The following is a 13,508-nucleotide window of genomic DNA, read 5'->3' as shown; positions in this document are numbered from 1 at the left end:
CTTTTCTACGGTTTTGAAAGAGGGAGGAAATTAACCTGAAAAGAATTAGCTGTAGGAGGGGATAATACCTGGAGAAGTAGAGCACTGAGCCTCCCACTATTGCTTAGAACTCATTTTTCTGCAGGGAAGTTGAGTTCGAAATATGGTTATGCAGACATTGACAGAGACATGGAGTTTTGGGTTGTATGTTTAAAAGGTAGTGTGGTCTTCCTAAGAATACTTCTATTTAGGATTTTCAACTTTGTTGTTAGTGTAATCTTTTCCCAACCAGTTCTTTTTGAAAAAGTTTGCATTCTATTGATTTTCAAGAGTCTCCGTAAAAGCACTTCACTCCAAATCATGTCCGAGTTGTTAGCATGTTTCACAGAAAGCTACAGATATGCAACTGCTCACCAGCTCCTCTTCTGACTTTGTAAACCAAAATGTAGACCCATAATGTGTAATAGACTCTAATAGTTGCAGTAAGGAGAGGTTTTCTAAACTGACAGGCAAGCAGAAACAACTCTTTGCCATGATTGGTTTGATGCTATAACAGCCCACAAAATTTTATGTTTTGTTTACAGAACCTGGGGCTCCACTGAGACCAGATGTTTTTCTCTGAGCAGATATTTTACTGGCATGTGATAAGAATCATATTTTACTGGCATGTGTTTTGATTTATTAAAACACTGATAAAAACACCTTAAAAAAATGGCCTGTAAGTTTACCCATTTTTAGTACTCAGATGATTCATGAGCTATTTATGAACAGTATATCTAGATGTTAACATTAGATCTAGTTTGGTGGGATAACAATGTTTGGTGGTTTAGTCATTTTTGGGGCACCCATATATTTTGCCTATGCTATACATATAAATGCTTCAAGGAGAGATTTAGGAACCAAACTCATGTTTGTCACATGTTTATCAATATCTAATTTCTATCCATATTCTATACTGCTTATCCTACAGGGTCACGGGAACCTGAAGCCTATCGCAGGGAGCATCTGGCACAAGGCGGGGTACACCCTGGAGAGGGTGCCAATCCATCGAAGGGCACACTCACATACACACATTCATACATTATGGGCACTTTGGACATGCCAATCATCCTACCATGGATGTCTTTGGCCTGGGGGAGTACCTGAGTACCAGCAGCACGGGGAGAACATGCAAACTCCGCACACACAGGGTCGCGGCGGGAATCGAACCCCCGACCCTGGAGGCGAACGTGCTAACTATGCCACCATGCACCCACTAATTTTGCACAGTACACTATCTATATTTTATGTTAATGTCATGTGATTGCTATTTCTGCGATTCCACTGATTCTTAACATGACTTCTCAAAGCAAACCTTTAAGAGTTACAACCTGTATGAACCCTCCATACTTTAAAATAAGTCTTAATAAAGGAAACGTGTGCTGACAGTCTAATAAGGAAAATGATTGTTTAGCACATTTAAACACACACACAGTAATATATACGCCATATTTTAATGGGTTTTAATAAGAAATCTTAAATAAAAATAAACATCTGTTTTGTAGATAAACTGTAAAATAACGTATACATGTCGGAGCAATAACTGTGCCCAACTCTCCACATAACCTAACTATTTTTTTTAACCCATTTGTATTCTTAAACATTTATACATGTCTATTTTTCAGGAAGCGTTTACTAATATCCTTATCCACATAAGGAGACAAACAAACAAAACACTACAAATGGAATAATCATTCTCAGTTTGTCCTAAGCCTACATGTTATCCAGGTTTGGTATCTCCGGAGTTTGTGAGTCATCACAAGGCATAGACTCATTTGGTTGGTAAAATAGAAGGTCATTTTGGAAACACCAGTAAAAGGTCACGGCTTCGCAGTGATATTTTTTCAGCAGCTACACAGTAGTTTCGAAGGTGACTAACACAGTCGACATCTTTCTATAAGGTCTAATGCCCAATGCATTTCTAGTTATATCTATATTTAATATAAAAGACAAACAAATGACTTTTTAATCAAAGAAAAACAGACCGCATACAAAATAATGATCCAATGCTAATCCATAATTCAAAATCATTCCATGAGCACTGGGTCATCATAACTTAAAACATGACATATAAATCATTCCTATAAAAGGATAACATGTAATCATAACGTCTCAACCAGCCCAAACAAAAAGATCAAGAGAGACATTTAAATGAAGTGGGGGAAAAAAACACCTCTGTGACAGTGAAGTTTCCTTAAATGGGGCATCTGATAATCATATCAGTCAGTTTCAGTTTCTTTTAGTCACAGAACAGATTCAATGTACCAGGGCTACAGCAATGTAAAGTGCAGTAAAATACTGTGGCTCTCAGTGGTATATAATACCTACTGCTGATTTTTTTCTCATAGCAATTTTACAGACTGGCATGTGAATGAAGAGGATTAGACAGGAGGAAGGAATTTCTCGCCAGACTCCTCAACTGGCTTTCCACATGCACTACCTAGAGAAACAGACAGACAGAGAGACAGTGGGAGACTGTATCTGATGTACACACACGCACACACCATCTTCATTCAATTCACCAGCACAATGGTTCCCTACCTTGTCGTACTATGTCTGTCTTCTTCTTAGGACACTGGCTGAGCTTTAGTATCAGGATGAGAAGCAGAAAAGCTGCGAGAGAGGCCAGCCCTGGAATTGAAAATTTACCATCAAAATTCACTACTGAAGATTCAGCATCGTAACACATGAGTGTATTTCAAGGTGTTGTTAATGTTATAGCAGTTGAGTGGTGACGGTTACAGAGGGCATGCTTCCTGCTGTCTTGGGACACAGGAAAGGAGGTTGTGGGGGTAGAGATGGAGTTTCTGCTGGTGGTTACAGTCATGGTTGATGTGCTGGTGGATGTGGAAGACAAAGGCAAGGAGGAGGAGGGAGGTACTACTGATTCCGCTGCATTTCTGCAATTGATGTCAGAGGTGACAGTTCCTGGAATTGTCTCACTGCTCTGAATGCACCTAAAAAGGAAACCGCAAAGGTACAGATGAACATGTAGTTACCGGATTTCTCATAATGTTGTCATGCACATAGGCAGATTTTTTTAGTCCTGCACCTTTTGGTTTGTATAATGTTAAAATGACTTACTGTGGCAACGGTCGACATTCAGAGTTCACTGCATCAGTGAAAGTGTTAGGCGGACATTTCTCACAAATCCTCAATCCATTTTCTTAAAAAAAATAATAATAAAAAAAAACCTTCATGCAAGCAAAAAGCAATGGGGTGGGGGAAAAAAATCACCATATTTCTTGCACTGTAAATTCACTAAAGTAAAAAAGAAAATGTGATATGATAAGTATATAATTACCTAAATGCTTTATCCCTGATCCTACAGGGCAAATGCATATTTTTTGTGTTTCGTCCAAACGGGTAAAGCCGGCAAAGCAACGACACTTAGTATTATTTGTTAGTGTGCAGGGTGAAATTTCAGAACTATTCAGTTCTAAAATAGAGAATCAAACATAAGCATTAGTGCAATAAAAAAATAAATAAAAAAAATCATGGAAACAATATTTTACTATAATCCAAATGATTATTACTGCAACTTTAAATAACAATGTCTTACACAGACAAGACATTCTCAGTGCTTCTGATATGAGCATGTACTTGTAACAGAAGCAAATACCTGGCTTTAAGTTTTACATTAAGATAGGTTTGTTAATTATAGGCAGTTGCAGTTATGTCATGTTTAACTTCAATTGTAACTCATCTGGGAAAAATTGGTGCCACTTCCGGGAAATTAAAAGAATTTAAGACTTACCACAAGGATCACAGTTTTGACATTCTTTACTTTCACTATGTTTATGGTTGTATTGGCCATCTGGACAAGGTTCACAATTGGTCTTTGAGCGCGTGGCTTTCTCACCTACATGACACACATCCAATCAGTTAAAACAACATAGGACAAAATCAACATCAGAGTTAATAACAGACCACAATTTATCTAAATTGTAGCAAACATTTACCTGGTTTACAAAGGATTCCAGATGAAACATGAATTTGATCAAGCCATAACAAGCAAGAGAAGCTCCAGATGATGTAAAAGCTTTGCCAGAGCATGGCAGTGCTGGGTAAGTTACACGCTGAGTGTAATCACAGGTGTGCTCCCTCTTTCAAAAAATAACAGTGAATCAAACCTGTAGATGATGCACAATGAGTGATCACGTCCCTCGCTCTTTAGGGAAAGCATCAACAGTTTTCCACCACCCACACAGAAATATTTTGCTAACTGTAGCTAAGTAATTACATTTAATGCATGTTTTTAGTAATTCACTAATGAGTTCATATTTTTAAAAAGTGATTAATGTTACCTAATGAACATAATTTGAATTAGATACAGGATGAAGAAAATCAAAGAACAGGCTCTTGAATCATTCGATACCAAAGACAGATAATTGAGAAACCAGTACTGTTTTTGATTACGTGCACATCTGCTTACTGACACTAGTTCAAAGTGAGTTCAGCTAATTATGCTTTTGCTTCTAGATTGATGAGGGCACACAACTTCTCTTGCCAGCTGACTGAATACATGCACCAGGATGTGTGTTCTCCTGCACTCATTCAATCATAATTCATTTCAAAAATGTATTTCTAGTATGGCTAGAAATCTGCCTCATTTTGATGATACAGTACTAATAATAAACATTTTTTTTTTGTCATTTGATGATACTTCTAGGAACATTTGCAAAAAAGAATGACTTTCTGGCAGAAACCAGTGTAACCAGTTGCTAAGCAATAAAATCTGAAATACATACATTATTGATTATTTTTGGATTACAGAATATGATGACTCATGAGTGACATCATATTCTTTTGAATGCAAATCTGTAAAAGAGAATTTCTCAATGTTTCCACAACCAATAGGCTAGTATTGTGCCTTTTATGCAAAATTCAATATAATCTGCTAGTGCTAATGGAACTTTAGATTTAAGAGTTGTATTCAATTCTCATACCAACACAGAAGAAATCTTCAGCACGCAGAAGAAATTGTGCGTTTTAGTAAAATAAAATCTTAAACAGCATATTCACCACTTGTGAATATGTTGTGAAGCTTTTAATATATGGGTATGTCTGTCGATTTTTGAATTGTTCTAACTTTAGCTAACTTTAGATGTTTCCACTGTATCCTCAGTAATAAAAATAGCATTTAGTTACTTCACACAAGTAACACGCAAAGTATGGAAAAAAAAGAAGAAAAACACGCCTCTTTAACTCAAAACAGGATGACATTATGAAAGCTGCACTCTTGCAGAGCTTCCGTCCTTAGCTTTTATGATGGTTAGAAATGATTAGAAAATTTGGAACAGTTTTTAACAGGTTACAAATGTTGTGTAACAGTATATATTTCTTAAATTCATATTCAAAGTTTACACTAACTTATTGTGGCTGCTAATGTGTAGGCTTTAGGAAGACAAAAGTTGGTTATCAGAAATGGAAAACAATGGTTATGTCTGAAGGGGAAAACCATTTAGGTTCGGATGGATTAATATATCCTTATTGTAGATTTTATCTGAAGAATTATTTTCTGTTCCACTGCTAAATGTTGAGATGCAGCACATTCATAAAAACTACATAATAAATACAGAACATAAAAATATCTTGGTTACAGTAAGAATAAAACAATGTTTTGTTAACAATAGCAGAATATTTCTCACACAGTCATAGACATAAGTTCACAGTTTACTCAGTGTTTCAGTCTTGATTGTAAAGTTGCTGAAACACATCTGTGAAACCAATAATTTGTTTTTTTCACTTTGAGGTACATTGATTCTGGCCTGTTAGAGGTTGTGTCCAGAGCAGTATAGCTGCACAAACGGTAAAATATTACATGGTGTTTTTAGTGCAACATTGTTGCGGTTTTACAAAATATATATATATTTTTAAAAAAAGCCATGTGATGTTACATGGCTGAAATCACATTATGGTCTGAATGATGAGGCATCGAATTACCCATATAAACATTCTGATTAGTAATTGATGGCATTCTCTTATAAAAATTGTTCTTTGGAAAGTTAAGTACTTTAGCTTACTAAAGGGGTTCTACTTGGAACCATCTCAGATTAACACTCTGTTAGGGTTGTACAACACATAGAACCTTTATGCTAGGACAAAATAAAGAAGCCTTAAGGGTTCTAGATTTAAATTTTTAACCCTCATTAGAATCCATTCTATTCGCATGATGATAATAAGTTTATGTACATGTCTGGGGAGTTTTGCATGTTCTTCCTGTGTCTGCATGGGTTTCCTCCAGGGTCTAGTTCCCGATCATTGCCCAAAAACATGCTGTAAAAAAGTTTTCGTTTTTACTACATAAAAGACAAAAGAGCTCTTTTAACTTTTATAAATATTTTACCATCGTGTCACTAACTGAATATACAGTGGCAAGAAAAAGTATGTGAACCTCTTGGAATTTCATGGTTTTCTGCACAAATTCGTCATGAAATGTGATCTGATCTTCATCTAAGTCAAGGGTATTGACAAATACAGTGTGCCTAAAATAATAACACAAAATAAATTCTGATCCCTCACGTCTTTATTGAACACACTCATTCAACATTCAAAATGGCAGTGGAAAAAGTAAGTGAACCCTTAGAATTAATAACTGGTTGACGCCCCCCCCCCAGCAAAGCAGGCACAAATCATGATGTTTCCTCCACCATACTTTACGGTTGGGATGATGTTTTCATGATGATATGCCGTGCCCTTTCTACGCCAGATGTAATGCTGTGTGGTTTTTCTAAATAGTACAATCTTAGTTCCATCAGTCCTCAAAACATTTTGCAAATACCGCTGTGGAGTGTCAATGTGCTCTTTTGCAAACTTCAGGCGTGCAGCAATGTTCTTTTTAGTAAGCAGTGGCTTCCTTCGTGGTGTCCTGCTGTAGATAACCCGCTTGTTCAATGTTTTGCGTATTGTACACTCATTAACAGAGATGTTAGCCAGCTCCAATGATGCCTTCAGATCTTCGGCTGTCATTCGGGGTTGTTTCTTTACCTCACTGATGAGTCTTCATTGTGCTCTTGGTGTCATTTTGACTGTGCACTCACTTCTTGATAGAGTAGCAACAGTCCCAAAGTGTCTCCATTTGTAGAATGTTTGCCTAACTGTAGACTGGTGAATTTCTAAAGTCTTTGAAATCACTTTGTAACCCTTGCCAGCTTTATGTAAATCATCAATTCTTGATCGTAGCTCCTCTGAAAGCTCTTTTTGGCAAGGCATGGCTCACATAAGCGTGTGCTTCTTGTGCGGAGCAAACTCCAAAAGTTTGAGGGGTTTTTATCAGTCAAAGTAGCTGTAGTCCACACCTCCAAACTCATTTTCTTAACGAGACTCCAGGTGTGCTAAAACCTGACTCCAATTAGCTTTTTTGACGTCATTAACTCAAGGGTTCACATACTTTTCCCACAAGCACTATGAGTTTTTACGAAAGATCAGAATTTTTTTGTGTTATTATTTTAGGCACATTATATTTGTCAATACCCTTGACTTAGATGAAGATCATATCACATTTTATGACAAATTTATGCAGAAAACTATGAAATTCCAAAAGGTTCACATACTTTTTCTTGCCACTGTACCTCAAGAAAATCTCAGGATGTGTAGTTCATTTAACGCCTATTTGGATGATGGGAGTCAGAATTAAAAAGCAAATATTAAAACTCATGCACTGACTTAGAATATAGCTTCAAAAATGCTAAAGACCTTACAGTATAATCTAATACCATTCTCACAATCACCCATAATTATGCACATTAGTAATATAACGATTACATGATTTATTTAAAAAAGGTAAATTAACCAATAGATATCCAATTATCCAAGTATTAGTTAAGTCAAAAAAAGCATTTATATTTCATTTACACAATTTGAGTTGCACACAGGATTCATTAACGAATCAAATTTCTATATGAAATCTTACAATATTTTGAATAAGTAATATAATGAAAAATACACTAAAAAGAAATCATAGGACTCCCTTAAATTTAAGTTGGAAAGTCTACAAAGAAAAATTGTGCAGTGAAGCATCAGGATGGCAACATTTACTAAATAAATAACTTTCAGTCTTACTACTAATTGGTCCAGTAATATAATCATAGTCACAAGGTTACAGTGGCACATAACCATCACACACTGTATCTATCATAATTTTATAGGATAGTGTGTATTATAATGTGATAATTAATATAAACACAGCAATGTGTCAATGTCTGGGAAGCATGCATAGTATTGAATCAGTAATGTATTTCTAAATGTAAAATTAACACGCATCTCCATAACACACTCACAATATGTGATGCTACCCCAGTCTTACAAATACAGTCCCGTCTGAAACTGTTGGATCAGCAAGGTCAATTTATTTTATTTGTGTTATACACCAAAGACATTTGGGTTTGCGATCAAAAGATGGATATGAAACGAGAGTTTAGGATTCCAGCTTTTATTTCATTGTATTTACATCTAAATGTGTTGAACAACATAAAACATAGAACCTTTTGTATCAGATCACCCACTTTTTAGGAGAGCAAAATTATAAGAACAGAAATATTTCTTACTTGCAATAACTGTATCAAGCCTGCAACTCACTGACATCACCAAATTGTTGGTTTCTTCTTTTGTATATAGCCTGTTTCAGCTGTCGTTTGTTTCAGGGGTTTCTCTCTTCAGTCTCCTCTTTAGGAGGTGAAATGCATGCTCAATTGGGTTAAGGACTTATATATACTTACATAGCACCTTTTAACATGAGTTGTTCTACAACACTTTACGCTGTTTTTCATTCACCCATTCACACACACACACTCACACCCCATGCAAGGCGCTAACCTGCCATCAGGAGCAACTTGGGGTTCAGTGTCCTGCCCAAGGACACTTTGGCATGTGGAGGGTCCGGGGATTGATTGTCCGCCGGGGCCAATCCTGCAATTAGTGGACAACCTGCTCTACCACCTGAGCCACAGCTGTCCCACAGTCAAACAGGACGCACATAGGTAACAAGAAACACCAGACAGAAATAGTTTGTATATAATGTAACCGTAGTTTTGACAGGTATAGGTCAAAGGTCAAAAAGATACACATTCTAACTCTCTATATCTAGATCAAAGGTCATGATCATAAAAATATTTATAGTTATGTTAAATCTGGATCACATCCATTCGTGACACAAACGTTACCATAACTGGTACGGCCATATGTTTTCCACCCCACACACGTTGCACACATGTTCTTTCTTTTCACATAGAATATGAAACTCTCTGAGCTAGATCATAAAATATATATAGTTATGTTAAATCGGGTTCCCATCCATTCCTGACACAAATGTTACTATACATGGTACGGCCATGTGTATTACACATCCAAACAAAAATATGACGCACACAAACACACTTTATTTTCACATTATTTAAAAGGAATTTAAGTGTTATGTACTAAATTAACATAATTATGAACACAAGTTGTTAAGTTGACAATCATTTTTAAAATTACGTTTCTCCATTTAGATTGTCTGCAGTAGAATGCAGTCTTTTAAACCAGGAAAAATGACTGCCTTTAAGTTTTATAACAATAGAAAGTAAAATCGAGTGTGATTTACATTACAAATCTCATACGTAACATCTCTGCAGGATTTATAGACGTTAAAGCACTGAATGAAATGAGCAATATAGGCAAAAAATAAACACTCTGTGTCTACTACTTTTATCTCTCTCATAGAACTATCCACAGTCCAAAGGCTGTGGAGCTAGAAGGCTACGTGTGCGAGTGACAAAAGATTTTAAAAAATAAAATAAAAAATGTATCAATACATGAAATTAGATTACACAATGTAGTTGAGGTTTACATGAATAAGCAGAAATGTAATCATGCTTATCTTTCCTATAGCACAAATGAAAAGCCCTCTCTAGATGAGCAGATTTGTCAAATGAAACTTTTTCCTTCTTATCCACTGCTACGGTAAACTAAAGGGTAGATATTCAAATTACACTGCAAAATATGACTAGCATTAGCTACGTGTAGTAGTGCAAAATAGTCCATCAAATGTATTAGCCGGTGTAGCCTATACACGAGTCCACTGCTGGTCATATCACTATTGAGAACACGCCCCCAAATTCACTGCTTTAGTAGAATTTAATGGTAAGTGAAATGATTCTCACATTGTAATGTCCTTAGTATTTGTTCAGTCTACAGGTCCTCTAACACTCTGTTAAATGAATAAATGTAAATGTACTACGACGTAAATTTTGTTTTAAATCAATTAATGCAGAAATTACACACAATATTAAGTTGATGTAATTATCAACATTATTATGTCAACACAACTCATCAGAATAATGTGTATGACTTTAAATATTTAATTCAATAAATTAGAATTTTTATCTTGCAACCACACATTAAATTTAGATTGTGGGGGTTTGTTTTGTATAGCTCCGCTGTTAGAAAATACATGATGGTTGAATGTGAACATAAATGAGCAGAATGTAAGCTTGTGAAATAAATGAAACCCTCCGTGACTACGTTACTTAAGGTTTAAACATTATTATTTTGTGATGGCAGCAAGACAAAACGGTTGTGCATTTGGTATGTGGTGATTTTAGAATTATGCTCCAAATGTCAAATATGTTTTGTGTATGGTTTCATCAGGCAAAGATCACGATGGTATGGAAAGAGTATACAAGAGTAATTGGGGTGATCTAATGCTTAGGACTTGTACAGTACTTCAACTCGGGAACGTCCCACCATGGCGTTCAGAGAGGCGTTATCTATGGTACACGTATATATAATATAGATCAGATCACCAGTCTGTCTTTACCCACTCCTGATCTGGGGGTTCGCGGGGGGGGGGGGGGGTTAACGGTTTGCAGGGTGGGTGGGATGGGAATAACTGTTCAGGCATATTTCCAACAGAACAGAATATTAGACATTTAGTGTAAACTAGTGTAAAAAAAAAAAAAAATCTCTGAAATATTTCAGTGAAAATAGTGGTCCATATTTAATGCATTATATTAGAAATAATAGTACAGTCTTTGTTGATCAGTTACCAACTCATACTTTATAATAATTTGTTTAGGAGCATCTGAATCTGGCAAATAACTTTTATTGCATTTAGGCATACAATAAAAGTTAATAAAAATTAGGAAGAAATGACTTGTGCACTGCTGCTGCGGATATTAAGTCAAACCATTTTGTTCAAACTTCAGCATGACTCATAGAGAAGCAGAAACTTATGGCACCTTATGAATACCATGTGAAGGATTACGTTGACTCGTCCCTTACAGTTACAAAGACATGTCCTTGTGCAGGATCACCTTCACACCAGCATCGGACCCCTCTTCTCCCATTTCAACGTATAAGAAAAGACAAAAAGTAATATAAGATGTATAAGAATATATTTATAAAATATAACACATTATGAGGAAGAAACATAAAATATTATTTAACAAGGTCTGCCGTTCAGCCCTCTTAACTGTAAGAGCATCATCAGTATTGTACAGCAGTTGGGGACAGTAGTTAGCTTTCAGATGTCAGATATAAAACAACTTTTTGAGTCACAGTGCCAAACTACTGGTATTATATTTGGATCCTTCTTTTTCAGCATGAAGGACCGGCATTTATTTAATAGACAGATGGTACAGCCATATACTTGGTCAGAGGATTTAGGAATTTCTTTTCTTTGAGAAAGGTTCATTGTTTTTGTTCTTTTATCATAGCTTAAAATTGTTTTAAACTGTTTAGACTTAAACTGTTTTATTAGGTACTGACAGATTTCATTAATAGGGAACGATGATATGTGAAGATTAAGTTGGTATGCGTGTACAAAATAAAACTGTCTATATGTATATTTGTCTGCTATGTATCTGTTTAAACACTGCTGTAATGGCGATATAAAGAGAGAGAGATACCCATTTACTAATTCATAGAATCCCTTTCCAACTTTTCAAGTTCGTTATACATTTTTCTTTTCAAGCATCGTGTTCAGACATTGCAAATCATCAGTCTGAAGGTTAAGGGTTACTTAGATTTTTGCTTCTTCAGCATCAAAAAAAAAAAGTCTAAACATTAATCTTATTATTAAACTCAGAAACAATATAACTGTCTGGTTGTGATCATAATAAAAGGCAACGTGAAAGGTGACTTAATTCCCAATGAGATTTCTCTATGTTCTATATGACCTTTCTACAGTATATGCCATTAAGTCCTAGTTTCCAGCCATCATTACAGCACGGGAGAGGAAATCTCGTTTATCAGATGTGTGATGTACGTCTAGACAACCTGATAACAAACTACACACACAACATTTATGTTGAGAAAATTCAGATTGATCTTTGTTCCCAAATAACATTGGATCAGATCCATAGTTTACAGCATCTGTCCCACATGTATTTAATCTGTATTACGAGTACTGAACAAGTTAGAGGAGGAGAAAATGTAGATTTACTGTTCATTGGAACTTTATTGTTTATTTAGATCTGTCTTGATTGGACCATTGGTGGTCTGATGTTCTATGTTGTTTAACACATCTACATATAAATAGAATTCTAAACTCTCTTCGCATAATCATCTTTTAACCTCAAACCCAAATGTCTTCAGAAAATAAAATAATAATAATTTAGCCTTGCTGTTCCAATAGTTTTGAAGGGGACTGTATGTCATTTAGGGAAGCCTCTCTCCATGACCAGTTCCACCTCTCTCTACCAGCTAACCTTACAGTAACAGTGCCCTCAGAAAATTACACGTATTCAGATACAGCTTATGCTGAAGTCAATTTTCTGGTCTCCTCATTCAGATTATGCATATTACTGGCATTTACTGGTGGTTTATACAGTGTCACAGAATAAGGAAAAGTTCAAGACAACCTCCCATACTGCAATGTGTTCATTGGCTGCTGAATCATTACAGTGCTTTGCTACTTCCTGATGTCTCTGTCCATGTAACAAGATTCCTTTTCATGTCATTCTTTTCCCCCCTTCTTAGGGTACAGCTCAGAAACCACCCATGTTCATGTCTCTTTAGTCTTCTTTCTTCCTGTTAACGTATAGCTCAGAAACTATCCATATTCGTCTCCCTTGTTTCTTCTTTTTTCTTCTTAAGGTATAGCTCAAGAAGCATCTTTCTTTGTGTCAAGGTCAGACCAGGGACAGCCGCATTGGAATCATTATGACAACAGCGGGAGGAATAGGCTTGTCTCCATTGCCTACGGCCTTTAATTTTAAATTTTTAAAAATATATATATAACATGTCTCTTTGTTCTGAAAGCTGCAGGCAAAGCAACCTGCAGATCTGATGAAGGAACATGCATGTGTGCGAGTGTGATGCCGTGTGTTGGTCTGGATCCAGGGAGTATTCCTGCCTTGGTAGGAGGGGGGAGGGGTGGGTGTGTTTGGGGGATATCATTTTGTTATTTAATTACGGAATCAAGTAAGATGAAAAATCCACTGAAAATAATTAATATAACATGCTAGTAACAAACCTGAAAGTTCCCCCTCTAGCTACACCTCTGTGTT

General features: G+C 36.0%; 1 protein-coding gene across 1 annotated transcript; it reads right to left on the bottom strand.

The window, feature by feature from the left end:
• Positions 1-1,458: 1,458 nt before the first annotated feature.
• si:ch73-361p23.3 (tumor necrosis factor receptor superfamily member 3) lies at positions 1,459-4,203 on the bottom strand. The gene is made up of 7 exons (XM_047158679.2): positions 3,981-4,203; positions 3,776-3,880; positions 3,323-3,457; positions 3,103-3,184; positions 2,761-2,975; positions 2,560-2,649; positions 1,459-2,458 (listed from the first exon to the last, which is right to left on the bottom strand). The coding sequence occupies exons 1-7, from the start codon at positions 4,072-4,074 to the stop codon at positions 2,400-2,402; spliced, it is 780 nt and encodes a 259-aa protein (XP_047014635.1). The 5' UTR covers positions 4,075-4,203; the 3' UTR covers positions 1,459-2,399.
• Between the last annotated feature and the right edge of the window lie 9,305 nt (positions 4,204-13,508).

This window comes from Ictalurus punctatus, chromosome 11 (assembly GCF_001660625.3).
Source record: "Ictalurus punctatus breed USDA103 chromosome 11, Coco_2.0, whole genome shotgun sequence".
NCBI lineage: Eukaryota > Metazoa > Chordata > Actinopteri > Siluriformes > Ictaluridae > Ictalurus > Ictalurus punctatus.
Note: the sequence above shows the minus strand (reverse complement) of the source record. Positions and strands in the feature narration are given on the sequence as shown.